The following is a 25,949-nucleotide window of genomic DNA, read 5'->3' on the forward strand; positions in this document are numbered from 1 at the left end:
AGAGATGACAATGGCTTTAAGGAGAATGGTAGTGTTGGAGATGGGGACAAGTGGTTGGATTCAAGACGCATTTTGAAGGTAGAGTTTACAGGATTAGATAGAAGCAGGAGAGAAAAAGAAAAATCAAGAATAAAAATGATGGGAGAAGTCCTATTTTAGGAACATGATTACATACCAGTAGTTGACATTTAATTTATGAGCAAGAATTAATCCTGTTCTTTTACATAATATTATTACAAATCAGATATATTTGCTGACTCAAAAATTAACTGTACCTACCTTAATAAACAACAGGGCTCTAAGATATTTGGTTTAAAAAAACTTTTGCTGTTGATTTTTGACATGATTTGAAAAATCTTTCATTATGTGATCCTCTTCCCCAAAACTGACATGCCAATTACAGAAAATCAACTTGTTAGGGTTACATTTTACATTTGATAAAATAGGAGCTGAGATTAAGATAGTTCACATTTCATTTGAATATTTCCCTCAATTCTTCACTCTTATATAAATCAAAATTATAAGTGACGCAATTTTAGCAAAACAGTAAGCCAACAAATAATTTTAAAGTACAGACAGCACTTGTATTTTACAAACCTTTCACTAGACTGCTTCCAGCACATTTATGACACACACATTTCTTCTTTTGAAACCTCTATTTTGAAAAAGGGATTACAATTTCTTCTTAAATACATTTGCAGTGAGAACAGCTAGTCTTTTTTCTCATGTCTAACAACAGAAGTAGGCAGGTGTAAAGGTGGAGAGAACTGTCTCTGAGGGCGCTTCTAGCCAGTCTTCTGCAGAGAAGGCTCTTAGATACAGCAACCCCCCACCCAACCCCTACCTCTCCCTGACACACTGGCCCTGAGTTCTCAGGCAAAACAAGCCTACCAGAGAGCTGCAGTCTTTATTCCAGAAAACAGATGAGAGATGACACAACTGCACAGACACTGTCTTCCATTTATTCACACAGAGGAATAAGAATTGGTACAAATAATAAACATTGCTTTAAATACAAATAAATAATTCTGGTTTCTAAAGGAAACAGCTCTAGATAATTCAAAGTTAAGTATTTTCTAAGTTCCTATTAAAAATAGAAGACTATTTTTGCATTAAGTGAGTTCTACACCACCACAACCCTTTGAGGACTTAAGGATAAAATAGTGAATTCTATACACTAAGAAATCACCAGAAAACTGGGAGAGGATTCTCCCACCTCCGTACACTATCCCCCAAATGGAAGGAGAGTTACGTGCATCATAGACAGAGCTAATGAATGCAGAAAGTATTTAATACCTGAAGATATCTAGAAAGATTTACCTTGGGAACGGTGATAAGAATTTCTCTGAACCAGCTCTGTGAATTCTAAAACCCCACAATGCTGACGTTTTGGTTCAAGTGTCTTAAATTCACTTATGCTCATAGGAAGACTTAAGTTCCTATAGTGAAAGTTTCCTCTCGCTAGGAATGACAATGGTAAAAAGTCTGTAATCACTAAGAATGGCACCCTAAGGTGAAATAATGATTTACCTGGTGAAGAGACAACGGTGCTGCCCAATGACACAGTCTGTCCACCTGGCACCAGGATGACCACACCACTGAGAAACACACACTCCTAATCACACTACCAAATAAACATGATTTTTCTCTCCCTATTGTTATAAGTCATGCAGTCTTTCAAGCCTTTAAAAACCACAGAAAACATGAGGTCATTACCATCTTGGTGCCAGAGTAGTGCCTGCTCCACTGTGTCCACTGTATGTCCCCACCTCACCCCACACAGGCAATCCGATTTCTTCTACTAGACCCCTAGACAATTATTAATAAATAATGTTTGATAGAGATCAATATAGAAACATTTAGGTTTACAAAGAAATTTTGTTTTCTATTTAGATTGATCATGATACAATTCCAAATAGAACATTCTCATGCCATAAAAACAATCTCATGCAATAAGTGCATTTTAAAAGCCCCATGTTAATAACCAGATTTGGTATTATAGAAGGCAGGATTATTTAGATTAAAAAAACAATGATCACTATAGGATAAAAGTTGGGTTTCCAAAGAGAACTTCTGTTGTGGTACAAAATGCTAAATTTGATTCTATAGTTTTGTTGATGCAAACAATTTTAAGATATATGGCATATTTTGCTAATTGGGATTTTGAGACAATAAGCATACTTCTTAAACAGATTACCACAACATTTGCTCAAAGAACCAGCTCCCTTTTGCCAAGAACTTTTCCTTTTTAGTCCACTTGGAGGGATTTCCATAGTAAATTCTAGAACAATAATTCTGAACATGATTCAAAATCTCCCATTTCCCTCCCTCTCTCTTTTATGTTGTAAAGACACTTGAGCCCAGAAAAATGCTTTTTTTTTTTTTTAAGACAGACGATAATAAATTTAGTTTCCTGATTTAAATAATAACATTTTTTGTTTGCCTTTCTCTCTGGCACACTACATAGTGTTTCTGGAGTTACAAATCCAAACAAACCAGCCAACTAGAGCATCCCAGTGTTCAAATCACAATTTTGGAAAGAATCCTATTTATTCTGGATGATGCTCAATTCCACACATACTTCAGGGTAGAAACATCCATAGGAACAGCCAAAAATGTCATTTTACCAAACTTTAACATGGGATTATGCTCTGCTGGCGAGTACCAGTCACATCTACAAAGTACAAAGGCAGAGGGTTTCAGGTGTGGAGACCAATTTGCTTTTGCTGCTACAGTGATTCATAACCATCATCTTCGAGATTTCCATGCTGTTCTAGAATAAGGAGTAGTCCTTTTTTTATCTGGTGGCTTAAAGTAGGAATAAACAGGCGCTGCTGGGTACTCGGCATCTGGATTTTCTGCCATCATTTTCAGCTTTGCTTCAATGGCTTTTATCTTTGCAGTGACGCTGGAAAAAGGACAGCAGAGGGTCAGAATGGGCTTGGGTACATTCAGAAAATACTGTGTATTTCATCTTCCTTGTACTTCTCATTCATGTTGTAGAAGCAACAAGATACTCAAATAGGAACATTCAAACACACAAAGAATAACCAATGCTCTCATTTCAGGAAAGAGATCTGAACCAACTGTTAAGTTTTTACTATAAACCCAAACACTGTTAGGAGTACTTTGCATATTGTCACATTTAATCCAAAGATACAAACACTGTGTCTTGGCAGCTAGTAGGCACTCAGAAATAATTCATGTTGGAATTGAAAGCAGGGTCTGGATGAGATATTTAAATACCCATGTTTATAACAGCATTATTCAAAATAGGATGCGAAAGTAACCCAAGTGTCCATTGATGGATGAACAGGTAAGCAAAATATGATACATAATACATTTTAAAATATTGTTCAGCCTTAAAAAGGAAGGAAATTCTGACATATGCTACAACATGGATCCTGAGGACTTACGCTAAATGAAATAAGCCAGACACAACAAGACAAATACTTTATGATTCCAGTTAATATGAGATACTGAGTAAAAATTATAGAGACAGAAAGTAGAATGGTGGTTGCCAGGGGTTGTTTAATGGGTATAGAGTTTCCATTTTACAAGATGAAAAGAATTATGGAGGTGGATGGTAGTGATGGTTGCACAATATTATAAATGTATTTAAACACTACTAAACTGTACACTTAAAATTTGGGGGAAAAAATTCATGTATAATTGAAAGCAACATTGTAAGATAGGTTATAATCTTATTTTTGCACAGAAAGGTTAACTTACTCAATGTTAGACATAGCCAGTAAGTGGTATTGGTTGAGATTTGACTCCAAAGCCCATTCTAGTAACTATTATATTGTATCACCTTTGGAATCACTGAATAATGGCAAAAAAAATCCTGGAAATTCTATGAAGTTTCTTTTTACTGACAAATGTCTGTTTATAAAGGCTATCGTTTACAGAGTGCTTATAATGAGCCAGGCATTATGCCCACATTTTATAGATAAAGAATCAAATGCAGAAAGGTAGTGATTGCCCAGGTTCACACAGCTAACAAATTGCAGAGTCGAGATTCAAGCCCAATTTGTTTATCTAAGTCCTTGCTTTCCCCTCCATCAGGCTGGGAGCTGAGCAGCCCCATATTAGAGAGAAGAGGTGAGGGGACATTGCAGAAGTTGTAAGGAAGTCCATTCTGATCAAGGTCACGGTGATCCTTCGACCAGAATGCACTCAGGCAGTGGATGTGTTTTAGCTCTGGCTCCTTTATTTTCCATTCTTGCTGCTGTTCATGGTCACAGTCAGGGAGAGAAGCGTAGAAGGAAATGTACACATGCCTTTTAGAGGTCCTCAAAGGTATGCACTGCTGCACACGCTCACACTTCACACGAGCCATGTGAATTAAAAATGTTATATTACCAAGATGCATTCTGGCACCGCTGTCATTACTGGGACATTGATGCTGTATGAGTCACACGGAAACAACCTTCTCTAATTAGGTAAAGATGTTAATAGAAAGATGTGAGCTGAGGTTCTCTGGGTTAAAAAAATGAATGGAAAACACTAGGTTATCTACTAAAAAGTGAAAACATTGAAAATAAGAAACTAAAGACATGTTCACTGTAATATGAAGATCACCCAGCAAAAAAGGAGTAATCCTTTTCCTATAGGGTTAGATTTATGAAAACCTCCACAGACACCGATCTGTAATCAAAGAGGCTCCATCTTAGTGGGAATATAGCATTGTGGATATAAGTTCCTAGTGAACCTATTGATGTCATTATACTTTTTTAAATTTCTGGAAGTACAAAACAATAAAGCAGCACAAAATTAAGAAATACCAATAATATTAAACTTGTACTAGTAACACAAAAAGTTAATTTACCAATTTTATTCCTCCTGAAAACATTTCAGGATCACCTTCACTTTAATGAGATGCTTGCAAATCTGCTTTGTTTGGTGTACATGACACAAAAGACAGGCTTTTTGTCTGTCTGTTTTCTCTCTGGCCCTCTATCCAAATAGGCATTGCTCTCCTGACTTTATGACTGAATACTGATTTCTAATGCTTATAAAATGCTGACACTCCTTCACATATCTTCTTCTCTTCCCCTGGAACAGGCTTGAGAACTGTATTCCTGCAGTTACAGCCTAGAGTTTCTCTGAAGTAACTATATTCCTGTAGTTACAGCCTGAAGTTTCTCTGAAGTAACTAAAATACTGAATTTTGAAGTCCAGTAAAACTGGCATTAAATGTGACTCTGCTATTTGCTACCTGCGTGATCTTGGCCAAGATACTTTACCTTTCTAAGCTTCAGTTTCCTCTTATGTAAAATATGCATAAGAGTACTTTTACCAGAATTTTATAATCACATGACATATGGCATGTAAAGTGTTTAGCAGAGTGCCTGCTTCATAGTAAGCTCACTAAATCTTGGCTATTACTATTGTTCATATATCTCCCTAGGCTACAATGCAAAAAACCAAACACCCTCCAAAAAAGAAGCCCCAAAACTCTACTTCTGCTCAGCTATCCATTTAACTTCCCCTTTCTCAACCCAACCCTTAGTTCCTTCTGTTTTGAATTAACTCCAAAGACGTAACTGACAATTTATACATACTAGTACCAAAACTGTTATAGTGGGTGAAATGGTACACAGAATTAAAGTGCTGCAAAGTAAAATACTGTATAAGGAACTCACAGTTAGGGAGAAATTAGTGTGTAATGACAAATGCCAAAGAGACACAGGCCTTATTAAAATGCTTATTTATAAGGTAAAGACTGTCTGATTTATCTCTGTATTCCTAGTGCCAAGCATAATGGCTGGTATGTGGTAGGTATACCCAGACTTTTTTTTTTTTTTTAATGCATTCTATATATAGGGGGGATGGAAGAGAGGAAATGTATACATTCTGGAGTTTAACTGAATACATTATCTGAACATGTCAAATGTTAGTAGATTCTATTCGAAATTTAGAATCTGAAGAGTTACTAGAGCATGGATGAAGGTTTGGAATGAAGAAATGGCTCAAGCTCTTGAATAACTGTGTTTTTCTACAGTACACCATCTTACCTTAGGTTAGATTGAGTGGGCTCAGTGCTAGAGGATGGCTCAAGGCTGATTGGAAGGATCTTATCATTCTTGTTATGATCATATCTCTGGAAGTAAGAAAAACAGAAATCACTTCACCTGTGCAAAAACCAGCCCTTTAACTGCAGAGCATGGGTCCATATACTTCAACTCCACCAGAATATCATCAGCACATTTCTAGACAATTTTAGGACAGCTTTACAGTTAGAATTAATGCAAAACTCCACACAATTTTGGCTTAAAGCTATACATTTAGAAAAAGAAGTTTAGAAGAAGCCTCCCATCAGCCATTAGTTCTCCTTATCTGGTAGGGAAAGAATTTCTAGTTTCAAATTCACAGGTGGCACAGGTACATGGCAGGATTGCCCTTACATTCTTATTTTAATGGTCACATATCACCTCTTACCATATTTATTTTACTTCATCCAAAACACTTTAAATTTTGCTAGGTTTCTGCCAAGTACCAAGCATAACATTCAACTCTTAACAGGCCTGAGTGGAGAAAAAAAATAGTAATAGCTTTCAGCCACTGATACAGAAAGCATTCTCCAGGAAAAGAGCAGTTTAATTTGATGTGAGATAATTATATACTTCTTGTAAAAAGTAAAAATAATATGACAGAGCAACCAGGATCCTCTGGTCAAAAGACCTGTAGGAGAAGGGAAGTACGAGGCACAGAGTCTCAAATGAAAGAAGGAATGAAGAATAATTTCTCTTGCGTGCCTTTCCAGTGAGATGCAGAATGAGAAAATGACAGCCAGTCTGGCAAATGAGACTTGATTTTCTTTTGAGTAAAAAAGCCTTTGGTAATTTTCCTCATTTCTATCTTCCAGGCAGTGAGCCCTGGAAGCTGAGAAGACTCTGTGGCTGACCACCTGAAATGCAGGGTCCGAAGTATCTGAGCTCGGTTTTCCAGCTTGGACACTGAGCTCAAATGTTTAATTTCTGACTCTTCCGGGAAGCCTGTTGGGTGGAGTCTCTGATCAAAAACCCATGTTCATATAGCTAAAGACTGAAGCTCCAGTTTTAACGGCCACAAATCTTTTTGCAGGTCTGCCAACCCCATTGCAGAAGAAAGGGAATCAACTCCTGGGGTTACTCCAGTTCCTGTACTTCACCACCTCTATGCTGGCCAGGACAGAAAGCCATTCATTTTTTTAAAATGGTCATAGCTTTTCCAGTGTGCTCTCCCAAGAGACCTCCTACAAGACGAATAAGGCAGTGTGCCACTTCTCAGGCCTTGAAGACAATACAGACACTGCAAAGTACCAAAAATAACTCTCAAAATATCTGGTGTAATGAGATGCCAGTGTTTTAAGCACTCATGCAAACTACCCACTTCTCAAGCATTTAGAATAAACATATTCAAACTCTTCACAGACTCGAGAGGCTGGGGAGAGTCTAATAATGCCTAAAGCAACTAATTTTAAAAATAAATACATTTTTTTTCCCTCCAAAGAACCACCCCACCAAAAAAAATGATAGAGGTCTGAGTATACACATCACCCACATGGAAAAATCAATCAAAAACAGAATCTGTGGGTATGTGGAGAGAAACAATGAAGGAACTTAATCCCTCTTGAGATGCTTCTCAAAAGAAAAATCTGGCAACACACATGGTAAATACAAGTAGGAGACCAAAGTATGGCTGTTCCAGATGTGAAGAGAGTGGGATGCAAATGGGTAAGTGGACAATTGTCTTTGGGAAGACTCATTAGGATGAGCTGAAGCTGCCTTTCTAGCGTCTCAGACTTACCTTGACTTGAGCATGGGCCCATCGCACCACCAGCTTCTTAGACAGAGCCAGCTTGCCATTGAGACACTGGATGGCTTGTTCTGCTTCCTGTCCAGGAAAGGGCCTACCGTTAGTCAACAAATCAAATGCACGACCTGCTATATGTATTCACAAGGGCCTCATTAGCTCTGATGGCTGAATTTCTAACCACACCACTTTTGGTAAACAATTGGCAAAAAGATTACAAAGAAAAAAAGCAAAATAATAAAAAGGGTATGAGTTTTTTAGTCAAAAATTTAAATCCTGGCTCTGTCACTTACTGGCAGTTTAGTGTCTGGCAGGTCACTTATAAATCATCTCTCTGAACATTAGCTTTTTCACCTGTAAAACATGGAGAATACTTGCTCCTCGATGGTTGCTATGAGGAGTAAAAGCGTACATGGAAAGCATGGAGTGTGTGGGAAGTACTCAACCAACATTAGCTAATAGTATTATTCTTATTGGGTGATACCTTCCTACCTACTTCTGCTAGTCAGGGTAGCACTTACTGTGTCAAGAACTAGTACTCCCCCCAGGAACCCTGGAACTGTATCCTGGACTAGGGCTCATACTCCCTGGATCCAAAGTGAGAAACAGTAATGGCCTCAAAGGACATGGGAGTGAAGAAAACTAAGCCGGAAAAAGCAGGAGTAAGTCAAAGAGACTGTGAGCAAGGTATCTGTGAGGCAATCTATGCACCTGGCTTTCCAAGCCAGAAGTCCCCTGACCTTTTCCCTATCGGACACAGGAGCAACCAGGCTGAAAGGAATTCCTGAAGCTGGATAACAGGCATTCTAGGACATTCCCAGGAAGCCTGGCTGTACTTTTCCATCCTGCTGAGCCTTCTCTGCTCTGTGTGTATCCACAAGGCATTTGGCCAAAAGGAACCATGTTCACTGGGGGTGCAGAAGCCCTTAAGGAACAAGAAAAGAAACAGGGACAGTCTATTTGCAAACTCAGTGTAAGACCAGCAGGCATTGCAGTCTGGTTTTACTAGTGGTTGCTTTATTCCTCTAGAGCTTACCAGTATGACATTCAACAAATACTTATTGAGTACTCACTATGTGTCAGATATTAAGTCACTGGCTTCCTTGCCTCACTACGGCATGTAAAGTTAAAGGGATGGAATAAAAGAGACATTTTATTCTCCTTTTAAGTTTTATTTATTCAATTAGAATTTACATGGCACTCTCTATTAATTCTGTTGCATCAACACTAGTAAGATGCCAGCAGTGACAAATGCTTCAAGAAATAACTTCCTATCTCTATATCTTGTTTCAAAGTTCTTGCAGTCAACATTATTGTTAAATGTCAACTATGTTTTCCTATGCACCTTCATCTAGTCTCTCAACTAGAGGTAAGAAGGGCGTAGGTTTTTAATCCCCATTTTTAGATGAAAACCAAGCCAAAGAGGTTAAGAAACTTGTCCAAAGTTAATAAATAAAAGAGCCAGAATAGAAGTTAGGCTTTGTGACTTCTAGTCCAGATTTTATTTGTCTGTAAGAATTGTCATCACGCTCTATCATTGAGGAAAAATAAAGTACTTAAAAATGCTAACCATATCAGGCATTTTTTTCAGTCTCTCCAAAACTTGAACAATTAGAGCAGCAATGTATCACTTATTGCCTATCACAGCTGTAAAAAAAATCCCCAGTACGGGGCAGGGCAATGACATCTCAGCACATACTGACACATTTTCTTGACAGCAATCTGGCAGTTGTATTATGAAAAATATGCATGGCCTTTGTTGATGCCACTCCATTTTCCTGAGTGTAGTAAATATGCATGGTTAGAGTTGCAAATATATTCACTACTGCACTGTTTACACTTGTGAATCACTAGGGAGAACCTAAATAGCTAACAGTTAATCAAATACCATATGTTCTTATAATGAAATATTATGCGGTCATCAAACATCCTGTTGATTAGCTTTTAAACTGAGGTCTGCTACATGTAATAAAATGTATAAAATATTAAAGATACAGATCAATGAATTTTTACATATTTATATCTATACCAGTGAAACCACAATATTATGATACAGAATGTTTTCTTAATGTGTATTAGGTGCCAGAAAAAAATTTAGTATACTCTGAGTGTCAAACAGGATCATATGATCCTATTCATGTATTATAAGCCATATATGTGTGTATGTATAAAGTCTTCCAGGGTTGTTGTTTTGTTTGTGGGAATGTGAAGAAAGAAGAAGAAACTAAAAGACACATAACTAAAAATTAACTGATTATTTCTGGACATCTGGCTGATAAATTAAGCCACTTACCTATATTTTCATCTATAATAAACATGCTTTACTTTTAAGAAATAAGAAAAAACATCCAAATACAATTATTAATAAAATAATAACTAGACAATGTTCTCACGTATAACTAATAGAGTTACAAAGAGTACTGAGCAATGTCTCTCTATTTAATAATATTCAAATTAAAGTTCTTTATCAATGCATATCCATCCCAAGGACAAAATTTTAATACAAGATACATGTATATATCATGATTGGGGCTGGATGTTTTCTTCCTTTATATATATTCAAATTTGTATGCATTTATTGGAGACATTGAGAAGAAGGGTAAATTTTTAAGAAATTAAAAGAAAAAAGAGTTTGTGGGTGGCTCACCACAGACAGGGAGGGCTTTGTACCACAGGGCAAAAACTACTGAAAGAGAAGGAGGCTTTGTTGGTCAGCCACTAAAGGAAAAAAACAAAGCAGACGAGGGAAGAGGATGTCCATTTGCTTCATGTGGGCATCCCAAAGCATTTGGTCAGAAAAGTAGGTCAGCCACCTTTGTCCAAAAGCCTAGGGAGGGTACATTTTGGAAGCTATTCACTAATTCTTTTGTTTACCAAGGACCTCCTTTAAGACTCAGAGCAAGGCACACAGGCATGAATCAGACTTGGCTCCTGCCCGCAAGGAACTGCTATTCTAGTAGGTAAGAGACCTGCACAAATACGTATGGGAGAGCCTAAGTACCGTGAAAGGGGAAGCAGTCCAATTACCTGCTTAGTTTCAAAGTTAACGAAACAGTACCCTCTGGGCTGTCCCTCCAAAGCACCTGACTTGTGGAAAAGGAAGTCAAACTGCTTTACTGTGCCAAACTTCTGGAGGAGCTTCAGGAGGTGGTATCTGTGGAGAAAGCACAGTCCATGAGTACTCAGGGAATCTGTTTGCCAATGAGCCTGAGTATGAGATAAAAGCAGGAGATAATTTACTCCAGGGATAACATCTCACGCCCCCACCCCCTGCCTTCCTCCAAACTGCTCTGTTAGTCTATTTGGCAAACAGAGTTGTTTGCCTCTATTTGGAATGGGAACGAGAATTGTCATGGCTATTCGTCTGTCCAGCACAAAACTACCAAACAAAAAACCACACCTAACAAACAGCTGTCTGGCCCATAAGCACCATTTGTTTTTCTTTTGGAGAAAAGCTCAAAAATAGTGTCGATTTATTTATTTTTAACTTCTTGGCAATGAAATAATATTTGTGAATAACTACAACTCCATCACAAACACACACTCACACCCCGAAACACACACTCACACTCCAAAAGTCAAAAAATAAAGTAACAAACACATACACAATCACACAAACAAGTAATCCAGAAAGACTTCCCTATTAGATTGCAGTCATTAACCCCACACTGCGCTTGTGAGAAACTGCCCCAAATCAAGCCATAGCTAGTGGCACTTCCATTATTAAGTGCTTGAGTTTCAATCTCTGATGTGACTGAACGCCAGGACAACGTGGAACCACAATGTGACTCAGGCTGATCTCACATAGGACAGGGGAACCTGGCCAGTTCCATCCAGCTGTGGGGAACTAACAAGCCTGTTTCTTAACACAGTCTAGACTCTGGAGCATGGTTGAATAAAGCATATAGCTAGCCAGGGAAGAAATTTATTTCAAGCTTTTGCTTGCCACTCTGCCCTTCACCCTCTTCTTGGATTCCTTTCTCTAAAACTTATTTGGTTTCTATAGAGCTTTTAAGTTATTCAAACAGATGTGGCCTTAACAGGTTGCTGTGGCCAATCTCAATTCCGACTTCCTGTCATCTGATGCAAGGGTGAGACAAACCAACAGCTCTCCCGTTTCCTTTTCCTTTGGCCTTCCTCCTGGCATCCTCCGCACTATTCAAATGGAGTCAAGGCTTTCTCTAAACAATGCTGTCCCTGTGATACTAAAAAGGTATCAGCCCACATGCTAAATCTGTTATTACTGGGAATTCTACCCCACAGGGAGTCAGTAAAGCTGTCCTTACAGCCACATTTATATTCACATTGTTTTCTAGGAGAAACTCATCAAGATTTTATTCTTGACTAAGAATCTCCTTTGGGAAGCAGAAAGATAGGAACTGGATCATAAGCTCTACTAAATTTGACACTAACACACATTGACAAGCAAGCCCATTATCCTGGATCAGGTGCCTGACAAAGTGGAGAAAGGAAGACACAATACAGGTCTTTTACTGGGGCAGGATGCAAGGATCCCAAGGTATTCTGTGGATATTCATCTGGTCTTTAGACCTATTTTGAAAGAAAAAACAACCCTCTCATTTCTAAACTCTCAAGTCCCGCCAGGAGACCTCAACTGTGAGTGAGAATGTAGGAGGTGATTCATCAGGGGGAAGGGAGACACCTCAAGTGCGGATTTCTGGTTTACTTGATTTTTTGAACAGCAAGAGTGAGTCTCTGAAATGCAGAGAGATAGGCTAGAAGAGTCTCCCTCAATGTCTCTAATTCACAGCTGCATTTTCCACTTACTATACCCATTCAAATCATAACACTGCACCAGTTGCTATGAATGGTGGGTCAAACCCGTTTTTTTAAAAAAACAATCTAAAGGACTCTGTGGGCTGGTCATCTTTTCATTAGCTCTATTCTGCTTAATAGCAGGAAGGTAAGACGATCGGCATTTCCTAGGAAATGAATTTTAATTTACTCAGGAAAAAAAAAAAAGCCGGCAGATTATTCTTTGAAAAGCTAACAAATACGTTTTGCCCGAGAAGCCCGACCTTAGGATTCCAGGAACATCTGCTTAGGTCTGTGTCTTTCAACTTCTCCAGGATTTCTTTTCTTGTTTGATAATTTCTTGAAATTATCGGAACACCGAAACAAAAGGAATGAAATGTTTACTATTTTGCTTCCTGGAGATGGGGACTGCAAGCTCTGATAGTGAAAAAAGCCTGAAGACTCTTGCTTTCACATCTGCAAGCACTTTCATCTGCTGCTGAAGAATGGGAGATCTCACTACTCACCAGACCCTTGCTTCGCCGGTGCAGGAAATGTGGGCCCTGCAGATTTCTGGAGCTAGAGAATTACTACACCAGCAACTTAAATCAGTGTGTTGTTGTTTTTTGTAATGGGTCTTTAAATGGCATTCCTGCCTAATGGCAAATAAGTAAGTAATCTATTCAAATGTTAAAGCAGACAACTACTATGTGTCAAAAACTTTATTAGGCACTTGGACTAGATCAGTGGTCGGCAAACTCATTAGTCAACAGAGCTAAATATCAACAGTACAACGATTGAAATTTCTTTTGACAGCCAAATTTTTTTTTTTTTAGACCAAATTTTTTTTTTAATGCCTATTTTTTTTTTCTTTCCAATTTTTTTTTATTAAGGTATTATATGTGTACATATCTTGCCATTGCCCCCCCGACAGCCAAATTTTTTAAACTTAAACTTCTTCTAACACCACTTCTTCAAAATAGACTTGCCTAGGCCGTGGTATTTTGTGGAAGAGCCACACTCAAGGGGCCAAAGAACCGCATGTGGCTCGCGAGCCGCAGTTTGCCGACCACGGGACTAGATGAATACAAGTAGGTCCCTGCCTGCAAGGACTTCACATTCTGGTTAGAAGAGGGAGATATGTAATCAATTACATGTCATGCTTGCACATACGGGTAAGCATAAAGATGAAGAGGACCAATTGTGCAGGGAAAGTAGTGGTCAGTGAATGCTAAGTACACAGATATATAGGTGACAAAAAGTCTGATCGATTGAAAGAGAGTTGGGGAGGCACTAAGAGATGAGGCCGGAAGGCAGGAAGGGACAGGTTATGAAGCATGTTGTGTGCTTAGTGAGGGAATTTTAATTTGATGCTGAAGGCAATGGGAAGCAACAAAATGACATTTAAGATGATATTTAGCACACAATTGTTTCAAAGAAAAATTTCTTTCTAAACTTACAGAAATTGTTATGTGGTAGGTCTTCATGTTCTATGCTTTGTATGTAATAGACTGGTCTTACTGTGTTCCAAATGTAAGCAAACAGTAAAGACTGTTTCATAATGCATTTATTTTTCCTTGCATTCTAGTTTACCTGTGAAAGTCTGTATCAGAAGGACATTTCCACCTGGATGACTCTCTACTGCTTTCAAGTTTACTTAGTCTACCCCAAAATGACCTCTTCCCCTCCACAAACTTTTGCCTCTTTCCAGCTATTCCAGTGGTCAGTGTGGACAAGATTCTTTTACATTTCTCAGGCAAGAAACATTAGGATCATCTTCAACTCTCCACTCCTCTTCAATCACTTTTTCTTCATTTGATTCACCACTGGCCTCCAAGTTCACTGTCTCTATCTAGGGGATATTAATGACAGATCTGTAGCTAAACTTCATCTTTAGTCTTGTCCCTCCAATTCATCCTTCATACTGTCTAATTTTCCTATTAAAACACTATAGGCCCAATGCATGAAATTCGTGCAGGAGTAGGCCTTCCTTCCCCCGGCTGCTGGCACCGGCTTCCCTCTGGCACCCAAGACCCAGGCTTCCCTCCGGCTGCCGGCAGGCACCCAGGACCCAGGCTTCCCTTGCAGCCTGGCTTCATCTGGAAGGATGGAAGGCCACCCGGAAGGAAGTCCGGTCTAATTATAGCATATTATGCTTTTATTATTATATATCATTTTCATGATATCAGTCTCTTGCTAAACACCCACAATGCGTCTCTTCTACATGAAATTCAATCAGGTTTGAATAACTTTTAAAGACTATCTTAATCTGATAGTATTCTATTTCTCCAAATATTTTCATTATCATTTAGTATTCAACCTCTCCTTTAGTCAAAAAGGTCTTCCTGAGCCCAGCAGTATGGCTCAGTGGTTGAGCATCGACCTATGAACCAGGAGGTCCCGTTTGATGCCTGGGTTGCTGGCTCCATCCCCAGTAGGGGGCATGCAGGAGGCAGTCAACTGATTCTCACTCATCATTTATATTTCCATCTCTCTCTCCCTCTCCTTTCCTCTCTCTGAAATCAATAAAAACATTTTTTTAAATAAGAAAAAAAGGTCTTCCTGATATTCTGCTCACACAGCAATCTTTCTTATTCCTACCTTTATTTATGATTCACCATTCATTTAGAATGCTCCTTCTTAGAGAATTTCTCCTGGCTTTATTCCTGTTCATACTTCTTATGCATAATGCTGTGGCTATTAATTTTGCTGTCTACACAGCACATTTAATAGTTGAAAAAGAAAGCAGTATTAACCCTTCAGAGGAAACCACAGTGTGGAAAATAGACAATATATAAGGACATGAACTTTTCATTTTTTTCTGTTGAAGGTTGAAAATTTATTTTTAAAATCTTTGTTGTGGAAAGTATTACATATGTCCTTCCTTCCCTCCCTACCCCTTTAATGGTATTTAGAGGCGTTGTTTTAATTTTATAGTTAGATTGGGTCCCATAATTTAAAAGTCCTTACGTTTTAAAATTTAGACTAGGATACTTTAGGTTTTAACTATTCAATTATGTGGACTATTATCTATTTGTGCAAAGAGCACTAAATCAGGCTGTGGGAAACTGAGTCAACTCACTTAACTCTTCCTGTAAAAGAGGGAAAATATGTTCCATTGGCTTCACAAGGTTGTCACACCCTTAAATAAGAGGAACTAATGCAATATTAGAGCTAGAAGAAACATTCAGATCATTTAGTTGAATATTCTCTTTATAGGTAAGAAATATTAAGTATAATGTAATTGAAAGGAATCAGAATATAGTAGAAAGAACATGAGTTTGGAATCTGCTACCTCCATAAAGAAGAGTATGTCATTATTCCTCTAAATCCAAATCACTAAGTTCTGTTTAGTCATTTGGATATTCCTGGCCTCTAGCATGGCCCTAAAATGGGCAGTTTTGCAACCACAAAGTGAACACAAATAACAAGAAGCAGAATATTAGAGTGCTGGACAGTTCGTTAGCAATGCATATACTGTTGAGAGGAGACCGATGGATAACCTAGTATAACTTGAGCACAACTCCAATTAATAACTAACAAGCACACGCACATAGGATTACTATGAAAAATGTGCGGTAAAGTTTTTTGATTTTTTAAAAATATATTTTATTGATTTTTTTTACAGAGAGGAAGGGAGAGGGATAGAGAGTTAGAAACATCGATTAGCTGCCTCCTGCATACCCACCACTGGGGATCTGCCTGCAACCAAGGTACATGCCCTTGACTGGAATCGAACCTGGGACCATTCATTCTACAGGCCGACGCTCTATCCACTGAGGCAAACCGGTCAGGGCATGCGGTAAAGTTTTTAACTGTCGCTGGTTTACATACTTCTGTAACTATTCATGATAGTAAAATACTATAATTTGTCTTCTAATAAGAGGTAAAAAAGAATTTCTATAGGAGGGGTATTCAGATCAGTTTATAAAAGAGATCAGGAGGAGGGATGGTAAAGAGTATGAGTATGCAGAGGAAAGAAAGATAAGAATGGTTTTGTTGAATGGAAAACAGGCAAGAACTAGTACCAATCTGTTGGTGGGGTGTCAGTTTCATTACGAAAACCGGAGGGTGCTCTGCAAACTTCTGGCAAGTCATTAGAAGTTTAGAGATTTGGATTCAAACAATACCCTCTGAGATTGAAGTATAAGCCAGGCACCACAAGGTCACATAAGTTTTATCATGTAATCCTTTCAATGTTTGGGAATGACTGTACTTTAATAACTAGTCTAGGCTATTACCTACATTGAGAGGAACAGGATCCAGAAGTTTCTCTGCTTCAAACACTTGGAAGGAAATCACATATTCCTACAAGATAAGACCTACCAGACTAAAATGTTAGTTTTCTTTGTTATAAGTAAGTAAATCAAATGAGGTAATATTAAGTATTTCATGTTAATCATAGGCTATGATTGGTAGCTATGTCTTTAAAAAAATTATTATTATTTAATAAATTGGCTTAATAGAGAAAATGCTTTACAATGAGGAGTCCATAGAGGAAGAAGAGTGAAAATGATCTCCGGTGATACAGAAGTGGGAAGCCATGGGTAGAACCCGCAAGGCCCCGACCTGCAGGTTAGGATTTGCTGCCCACCTTTGGCCTGATGTAAAAAGAGCAGAGACACCAGAGGGAAAGTTTTGATTCAGTGTTGTTAATGCTGTAACTGAAGAAAACATTCATATACTCCAACTTATGGCATAAACCGAGGTGGCAGATGCCCACTTGAACCTTCCTGACAAGCAGCAGGACACACTTAGAACAAGGGTCTCATTACAGGGAATTGCAGCCAAAACAATGAACAGTTTTCCACACTCCAGATTTCCATTCAGACAAGCAGGGGTAGGAATGGAAACCATTCTTGGGAGTATCCCCTCACAAGCTTGGGTTTTAGATGATGGAAACAGTTTTTCTGATCAACACACATGAACTGAGAGGTTGGGCAGATTCACACATTCATCCTCAAAGCCATGAGCCATAAAGAGAACAAAATCAATGCAGTCTATATTTCAGGCCCCCCATGACCAAGGTCACATAATAAGGGGCAACACAACCTTAAATATCATCATAATTTCCAGAGGGACCGAACAGTATCTACATTTAGCTGATTTGAGCTTCAGCAGGTTTGAGAAACTAAACTTTCTGTCATATGTTAGTTTACATCCCTTTTCCTGTCTCTCTTTTTAAAAAAATATATATTTTATTGATTTTTTTACAGAGAGGAAGGAAGAGGGATAGAGAGTTAGAAACATAGATGAGAGAGAAACATCAATCAGCTGCCTCCTGCACACCTTCTACTGGGGATGTGCCCGCAACCAAGGTACATGCCCCTGACCGGAATTGAACCCGGGACCCCTCAGTCCACAGGCTGATGCTCTATCCACCGAGCAAAACGGGCTAGGGATCTTTTCCTGTCTCTTAATCAACCCTTAAATGTACCTCCTCTCATCCCAGACTCTGAAGATTCCGCTGTCTCTTCTCCCCTTTCTTTTAACACTATTACAAAGGGAGTAACTACTAGGACTGATGATATCTTCCACGCTTACTTTAAGCACTGGCCCCATCTGGCTCAATCCACTCACTCTTTACTCTCCTGGTACCAATCACCACCCTGAACAACTGGGAGAAGGAAAAACATCTCCATTCTCTTTGCTAAGAAATTCCTTTCCACTGTAATGTCCCCAATGGGAAGAGTGGGGAGTCAGGACAATTCAATTACTTTTGTGACTGTGGTGGGCAAGACACTTCCATCTCTTGGGGCCTCTACTGTAGGTCTAGAGAGCTGGACATATCAGAGATTTTCAAATGGTCTTCATGGAGTCCTGTAAGTGCTTGCTACAGAAAGGGTGGTAGTTACCAGAAGGCTCTGAGTGCACCTCCCTCCCCCCTTTAACAGAGCAGCTCTGAGCTCTTACTTTATATATACATATACGTTCTCATTACTTTAAGACAAGGTTCCTCAGATTTCAAGAGTTTGAAAATTGCTTAGCATAGGGCACTTGGCACATAGTAGGCGCTCAAATTATTTAATGAATGAATGAAAACCAAAGGGACTGAGGTGATCTCTAAGATTCCTTCCAGCTCTGACCTCCCATGGCTGTTTACCATGAATTAAAGTCAAGTGCTGCCCCTCTACCTGCCTATGAATATACTGAGACTTCTGCTTGTTCCTTCATTTTGAGGGAATCATGCCCAAAGCTGATTCTAGAAAATAATTTCCTGATCACTGGGTACAAGGATTCAAATAGTTGATCTCTGGTAAGTAGAAAAAAAGAATATAGTTTCAAGTCTATGTCTTTGCAGTAGAAGAGTACAAATGTAAGAAAAATACCAAAATAACAGGCTAATAATAACATCACATTTCCTTTAAAGACAATTGAAACATAGGTAAAAGGGCCAAAATATATCCTATATCCCTTAAAAATTCTTCTGAACACCACTGCAGGCATCCCAGTTTCTAGGCAATGAATCAAGATGACTTTGACTTACTCTGTGATTTTGGGGTCCAGGTTGCCAATCCATAACCGGTGCCCTTCCTGCAGGGAACCCTCTGACAGGATGGATGCGTTCTCCAGGGGAAGAGTTTTGGTTTCTGCTTCCATCAATCTCTATTAAATACTAAAGGAAATGTGAACATTCAGGCAGGAGAAGAGCAACACTGTGTGAACATGAGACTTCAAATTCAGTTCAACAAACATTTATTCAAGGAGGGAATGCCCTGGGCAGTCCTTCAAAGGCCTCAGTTCTTCCACAAGCAGGGCCCCAGCACCAGTTCCCTTGGGACAGCTCCTCTGGCAGCCAGAAAGTAAAAGCTTCCATTTAAAGTGAAAGGGGTGTGGTTCTGTGTGTAGAAACTCAAGTTTTCCTCTTCTGAAGCCAGAGGCTGACTGGGCAGGAGGCCAAAGTCTCTATTACTACACGATACTCCAGTTTAACAATTATCACCCAAAGTAAGCCTTGGAAACCACCAGAAAGCAAGTTTTAATGACACTGAAGAAGATGGGTAAGGCGGAGCAATAGTATACCTCTTCCTCGTGAGAGAGGCAATACAGGAAATTAAAGGCCACAGATTTTGGAGTTAGAACTGAGTTTGCAAGCAGGTTATGTGACTTGATAAATTACCTAAACATTATAGGCCTCCGTTTCCTCATTTATATAAATGGAAAGAACAGTTCTTATCTTATAGAGCCATTGTGAAGATTAAAGGCAGTGCATGAAAAAATCATTAAATGCTACATCTGACAACAGTAAATAATCAATAAATATTAGCTATTATCATGTTTAATATTTTGAGAGGCTGGGAAGAAGAGACTAACTTCCTCCTTAGTTAGTCCATTTCTACCATTTACTAGTTTTGTAACCTTGGGCAAATTATTTAACCACCCTGTGCCTCAGTTTCCCCATCTGTAAGATGGGAATAATACAGATGGGGAAACTGAGGCACAGGGTGGTGCAGACTTACTGCCATAAGAGTTGTGCAGACTTACTGAGTTAATACACTTAAAGCACCTAACAAGCTTTCAATTAATGTTAGCTTAAATTATTGCTAGTCTTAGTTCCTGAAATGTCTCATCTCATAGACAAAAAAGGAAAATGAGGATTATGATGGAGACAGTAGTGTATAAAGCAAAAACCTGGTGTCAGAAGACTAGGTTTCAAATGTTGGCATTTCAACTGGAAGTCACTTCTCCCTACGTTTCAGTTTCCTCATCTCTACACAATAAACCTTGCCCTGCTTATACCTTAAGGTTGTTGTGAGGACAAAGATGAGATGCCAGATATAAAATACAGCATTCATGAAAATAAAACGCAGTAAAGAAAAGATAAAAGGGCTGGGAAAATGGCAGGCTGTGCCCGACTTCAGAACTCCCTGCTACAGAAAACGTGTCCTATATAACCAAAAGTGCCTCAAAAGGTTGGCGTGGCAGGAGCTGTTTAATAACAACATTGCCATTACCTCTTACCATCTCAGCACAGCCTATAAAGTCTAGCACACAGTAGCCCCTAGATAATTGTTTGTTGACTGTGTTTATCTATTCCCACAAAAGGATATTTTTCTGCCTTTCCCACTCACATGTTCAATCTGTTTGGCAATGTTCGACAAGCAACCACTAGCTGCTAAACCCCGGGCTGTGTGCAGAAAATAAAGAAATGAATAACCCATAGCTCTTGCTCTTACCTCCTGAGAGAAAGGTGAAACAGACATAAACAGAATCCCAGGAGTAAAAATAGGAGGAGAAACATTTTGTCTTCTCCCTGCTTTCCTTTCCTCCTACTTTCTTAAAGATCATTCATTCACAGAAAATTTATTGAGGTTCTATTTTCCAGGTATTGTTTTTAGGTACTGGGGACAGAGCAGTAAATAAGTAAGTACGCACAGGGTACTTATAATTGGAAGAGGGGCAGGGCACAAAAAAAGCAAAATAAAGAAGATGTAATTTGTGATAAGTTTTGCAAACACAACTAAGCAAGGTGACTGGAAAAGAATACTGGGGTTGGACTACTAGTGGAAAGGCCTCTAAAGGAGATGATATTTGAGATGGAACTTGAATAACAGGACCTTCTGATTTTCTCATGTCTAAAAACAGAAATGATACCAATAGCTACTTAGTATCACAGAAGGGTACCATCTTTAGTGGGAAGAGCACAGGAAATAGGCCCAAAAAATTGCCTTCAAATCCTGGTTTTTGCACCCAATTACTGTATGACTTTAGTAAGTCATGATCCCGTCTCCCCCTTAAGTGTCCTCTCCTCAGAAAAGCTTTTCCTAATAGAGGGAGCTCCTTGTTAGTCTCTACCACAGCCACCTTTTTCTTTCCACACAATACTAATTCATTTTCTGTGACTTACTGTTTTATCTCCCATTTCCCTCACTAGAATGGAAGCTACTAGAGGACAGGGCCTTGCCTATTTTTTTAAAAAAATATTTTATTGATTTTTTACAGAGAGGAAGGGAGAGGAATAGAGAGTCAGAAACATTGATGAGAGAGAAACATCGATCAGCTGCCTCCTGCACACCTCCCACTGGGGATGTGCCCGCAACCAAGGTACATGCCCCTGACCGGAATCAAACCCGGGACCTTTCAGTCTGCAGGCCGATGCTCTATCCACGGAGCCAAACCGGTCAGGGTGGGCCTTGCCTATTTTGATCATGGTTCTATCCCCAGCGGCTCATGGCCAGTGCTCAATATTTTCTGAATGAATGAATGAATGAAGCAAGCCACTTTTCTACTCGCAGCCTCAGTTTCTTCTTTCTTCCCAGAATGGGCACAATTATCCCTATCTCACGGGTCGTTATGAGGCTAAAATAAGAGTATCTGTGACAGCTCTCAGCACAGCGCTTTTTGAGAAACGATAAAGTGTAATGAGAAATCAAGACGGCATGCGACTTTCAAAATCCTCTGACTTTGCAACAGCGACAACACTTATAGATTGTTAACAGAGTTGACAAGAACGCTTTTTCACCTATCCTCCCAGCTGCGCTGCAACAACTCTGGAGGCCAGGAACAGTCATTTGGGGGGAAATGAAGTGCAGAGAAGCAAAGGCACTCGTTCCTAAGGGCTGTTAACGGCGGAGTCCAACGTGGAACCCCGGCTTCCCGATCCAGGCCTCGAATTCCCAGAGGCGACGGGTCACCACTCGGATTGTTATTTCCGGGCCGGCGGCGGGACAATCCGGGGCGGGGCCTGAGAGGCGTCTTCTCCGGCAGCCTTCCCGGGGAGGCCCGCCGGGGCCGGGGCTGTGGTGCAGGGGCCCGGACTCACCTCTTGGCCTCGGCGTCTTCCCCTCGGCTCATGCCCCCTAGAGCAGGTCCCAACCCCGCGGGCCACCACGCTCCAGACGCCTCCGTCTCAACGCTACCTGCCGCCAGGCCGCGGGTGACGCACTACGCCTGCGCCGACGCCCCGCCCCGTGACGTCACGACGCCAGCGCCGCCGCTGTCGCCGAGGTCGCCCGAGCCTTTTCCCAATAGCCTGGCTGATAGCTGGTGAGTGGTCTCGGCACGGCCTGGAGGCGCGCGCGGGGTCCCGGTACCAGAGATCTCTACTCCAGGACTTCTTAGGGACCTTAGGGGGCCTGATCGTGGTACCCCGACGAGTCCCATCGAGTCCGGCTTGACCTTACGGCTGGGGGCGGGACCGGTAGCATCAGAGCGGGTGTCACGGGTTAGGGGCGGAACACGTGTCATCAGCTAGGAACTTCGAGCATTTGATGTGTGTGGGGGGTCGTTTACCAAATTGTAGCCGCTATTTAGTAGCCCATCACCTAGCAGGAATGTTAGTTCCCAGAACAATACCACGGGTATAGATATCATTATTCCCATGGTGAAGAAACAGGAAGCTCAGAGAAAAAAACGAAAAAAAACTTTACCAGGGTCACGTGGCTAGTAATTAATGGAGCTTAAATTCCAAAGCCTCAACTTTTAACCCTTACTCTGTGCCGTCCCCGTGGCGAGACAGTTGTCATCTCAGTAGCCCTTCTCTGTTTACAACATGCGTCTGCGGACCTTATCTCATTTGCTCCACAAACGGTATTATCATCTACACGTTACAGATGAGACTAAGGTCCAGAGGGTTTGACCTATCCAAAGTCACATCTTAGTAAGTGCTGGAACCCAGACTCGATTCCAGGTCTTCTCTTAAGTTTGGTGCCTTTTTCCTTTCACCACATTCTATTGCATTTCTCAGAATCTTGGAGAGTTTTATCATTGGAAAGGTAGTTGAGGCAAACAAAACCTAGGGAGAAGAAGTGACTTGATACAAGCCACAAGTCAGTAGTAGAGCTGCCACAAGTGCTTTTTGGATACACGGTGGTTATGAATCTAAAGAGGATGCTTGGCAGAGAATGCTGAGAGAGGAATATTGCAATCCAGACTTCCTACCTCTTAGGCAAAAGCTCCTTCTCCACCTATGGAAGTGTCTTATCCCTCCTTTGGCTGTGCCAGGGACTTGATTCTGTATATAGTCAGGTCCTATACATAACTTTACATGGCCCTGAATTTAGAGAAAAACATGCCTTGCCATCTAAAGTGAAAAATTGGCAAACCAGAAGGAAGTTGAAGCAGTGTTGTGAAGTAGCGCTCAGGAGCTACTGTCTCAGGCTTAGATTCTCATTCTGGTGCCAGCATTGTTACCGTGGGCAAGGACTTCATTTTTCTAGACTTCCATTCATGTATCCATCTCATTTATTCAGTGTCTTCTGTGTCCAGGGACTGTGCTAGGCACTGGGGATACAGCAGTGAGCAAGACAACCGTAGGCCAGTCCTTGTAGTGCTTATAGGCTCATGGAGGGAATTAGACAATGATCAAATAACTACACGAATATCAACTGATATTGTTCAAGTAGGTTCTATAGCAGTGATGGCGAACCTATGACACGCGTGTCAGCACTGACACGCGTAGCCATTTCTGATGACACGCGGCCACTGAGGCGGCCGCATGCCGAGGATGAAACATTTGCTGCTCCTGAGGATGAAACATTTGCGAAATAATGTTTTTTCCTCAAAGTGACACACTACCCGAGTTATGCTCAGTTTTTTGGCGAAGTTTGACACACCAAGCTCAAAAGGCTCAAATGAGTTAATGTATGCAGTACAGCACTTAGAATTGTTTCTGGCACATAGTTATCACTATATAAGTAGTAGCTATTGTTTCATTATTAGTGTTACAATTATCTTTTTAAAGACTCATTAATATCACCACGATAAAGATGCAGTGTACCATATACTGTAGCTCAAAAAGGATAAATGGTCTACCCAAGGTTACACAGCTAGTTGGTAAGTGGTTAGGGGGGGGGAGGGGAAGAGGCAGGGAGAGCTGAGATTCTAGTTCTAGACAGCGTCCAAAGCCCAGATGCTTCCTGCCACGGTTTTTCTGAGTATAGGTTAATTTTGTTGGATAATACTTGGGCTCCCATAACAGTTGCTTTTCTTGACTTCACCTGTGCTGAACTGAGTGTTAATATGCATGTCCTTAAGGTAAAGGGTCCAAGGGACTGCCTTTATTGAACTTCCACTTTGAAATTTCCTGACTTCTGTGCAATTAAAATCTACGCCTTAAGCATTTCAGCAATGTGGTTTATTTATAGAGTTGGCTTCCGGTTCACGTGTACTGGGTCTGCTTTTGGGTGTTGTGTTTTCTGGCAAAGGTTGTTTATTTCTAACCCATTTTGATTTCCTGTTGCTTTCTGGATTGGTATTATGACCTGCAACAGGAACACCAGGAAACCTGTCTTAAATGGAGTAGCCAGATTGAGACCCTGTAGATTTAAAAAAACACAAAAAAAACACACATTATTATACAGCCATATTTGGATGTCTGTGTGGGTTAGGCATTGGCTATATTAGGCAAAAACCTAGATATAGAAACCTCACTTAGAGCCAAACTTTTGTGAACAGTTTTCCTGAAATAGGGCAGAGCTATTAGCTCCATGCCCTTAAACAGTGACAATGTCTTTGAGCCTCAGTTTCTACATATGTAAAATGGAGATTATTATACTTTCTTTGTGGTATTAGTAAAAGGATTAAGTGAAATACTGGTAATATGGATAAAGCAAGCAAACCAGACCCAACCTCAATTAATAAGAAGAGGAAATGCTATTCGTTTGTTGTTGTTTTTTTTTGTCCAGATCTGTTTTTACTGACTTTACACACTGATCACTGGCATCTTGCTATTAAAAATTCCATCAGGAGAAGTTATTTGCCTTTGTGCTATTCATTTGCTCTTTTAAAAAATAATGATAATGATAGCTTTTATTAAGCAGGTGCTGTGTTCCTGGCACTGTGTTAGGAATTTTACATGTATTCACCATCTCATTTTAAGATCAGGATATTTTTCTCATTTTGCAGATGAGGAAAGTTATACCCAGAAAAATGGAGTGAATTGCCCAAAGTTGAAATTTACATCCAGATCTGACTGACTCTGGGCTACCAGTACATCAGTAGTGACTTGCAAGATTTCTTTATTGTGTCTGACCTTGTCATGGAAGTCTTTGAAAGGAAAAGTGTCAAAGCGATCAGTAGATACCTTTTGGGGGCTCCAGCTGTCTGTTCGCCACTGGGCCAAGTGTTTTATCTGCATAACCTCATTTAGTCTTCCTAATTCTAAGAAATAACTATATCCCCATTTGACAGTTGAGGAAATCAAGGCTCAGTGATGTTCAGGGACATTTAGTAAATAATGGAGCTGGCAATGGATTCCAAGTCTTCCTGGTTGCAAAACCCATGTCCTTATTCAGGCTGTTATACTACATCAAACTTTTAGGATGAAATTTTGTTTTGTTTTAATGCAGTATGAGACTGATTTTCAAAGACAGTAGCTTCCAGGTATTTGAGGCTAATTGTTCTTAATTTTTAGATGAGTAATAGCCAGATTATTGGCAGAAGCACATTTGTCA

General features: G+C 40.0%; 2 protein-coding genes across 3 annotated transcripts in view; one reads left to right on the forward strand and one right to left on the reverse strand.

Annotated features, from left to right (window-relative positions):
* Positions 1–940: 940 nt before the first annotated feature.
* Positions 941–22,452, reverse strand: RBM18 (RNA binding motif protein 18). The gene is made up of 6 exons (XM_079790636.1): positions 22,319–22,452; positions 19,043–19,171; positions 10,828–10,954; positions 7,795–7,881; positions 6,021–6,106; positions 941–2,908 (listed from the first exon to the last, which is right to left on the reverse strand). Exons 2-6 carry the CDS (start codon positions 19,153–19,155, stop codon positions 2,749–2,751), a joined length of 573 nt encoding a protein of 190 aa, XP_079646762.1. The 5' UTR covers positions 19,156–19,171; positions 22,319–22,452; the 3' UTR covers positions 941–2,748.
* MRRF (mitochondrial ribosome recycling factor) overlaps positions 22,418–25,949 on the forward strand; it is a 42,263-nt gene continuing 38,731 nt past the window's right edge. For both annotated transcript variants that reach the window (XM_079790634.1, XM_079790635.1), the window contains exon 1: positions 22,418–22,542. The gene's annotated coding sequence lies outside the window, so the exon portion shown is untranslated. The remainder of the gene's footprint in view (positions 22,543–25,949) is intronic.

This window comes from Cnephaeus nilssonii (assembly GCF_951640355.1).
Source record: "Cnephaeus nilssonii genome assembly, chromosome: 14".
In the NCBI taxonomy this organism is placed as follows: Eukaryota; Metazoa; Chordata; class Mammalia; order Chiroptera; family Vespertilionidae; genus Cnephaeus; species Cnephaeus nilssonii.

What these genes read in the sequence shown, in the direction of transcription:
- RBM18 (XM_079790636.1), bottom strand. Translation starts at nt 19,155, where the DNA reads ATGGAAGCAGAAACCAAAACTCTTCCCCTGGAGAACGCATCCATCCTG. An exon ending in CTGGACCCCAAAATCACAGA is followed by an intron (nt 10,955 to 19,042) that starts GTAAGTCAAAGT and finishes CTTTCTCCACAG; the next exon opens with ATACCACCTCCTGAAGCTCC. An exon ending in GGGCCCATGCTCAAGTCAAG is followed by an intron (nt 6,107 to 7,794) that starts GTAAGTCTGAGA and finishes TCTTACTTCCAG; the next exon opens with AGATATGATCATAACAAGAA.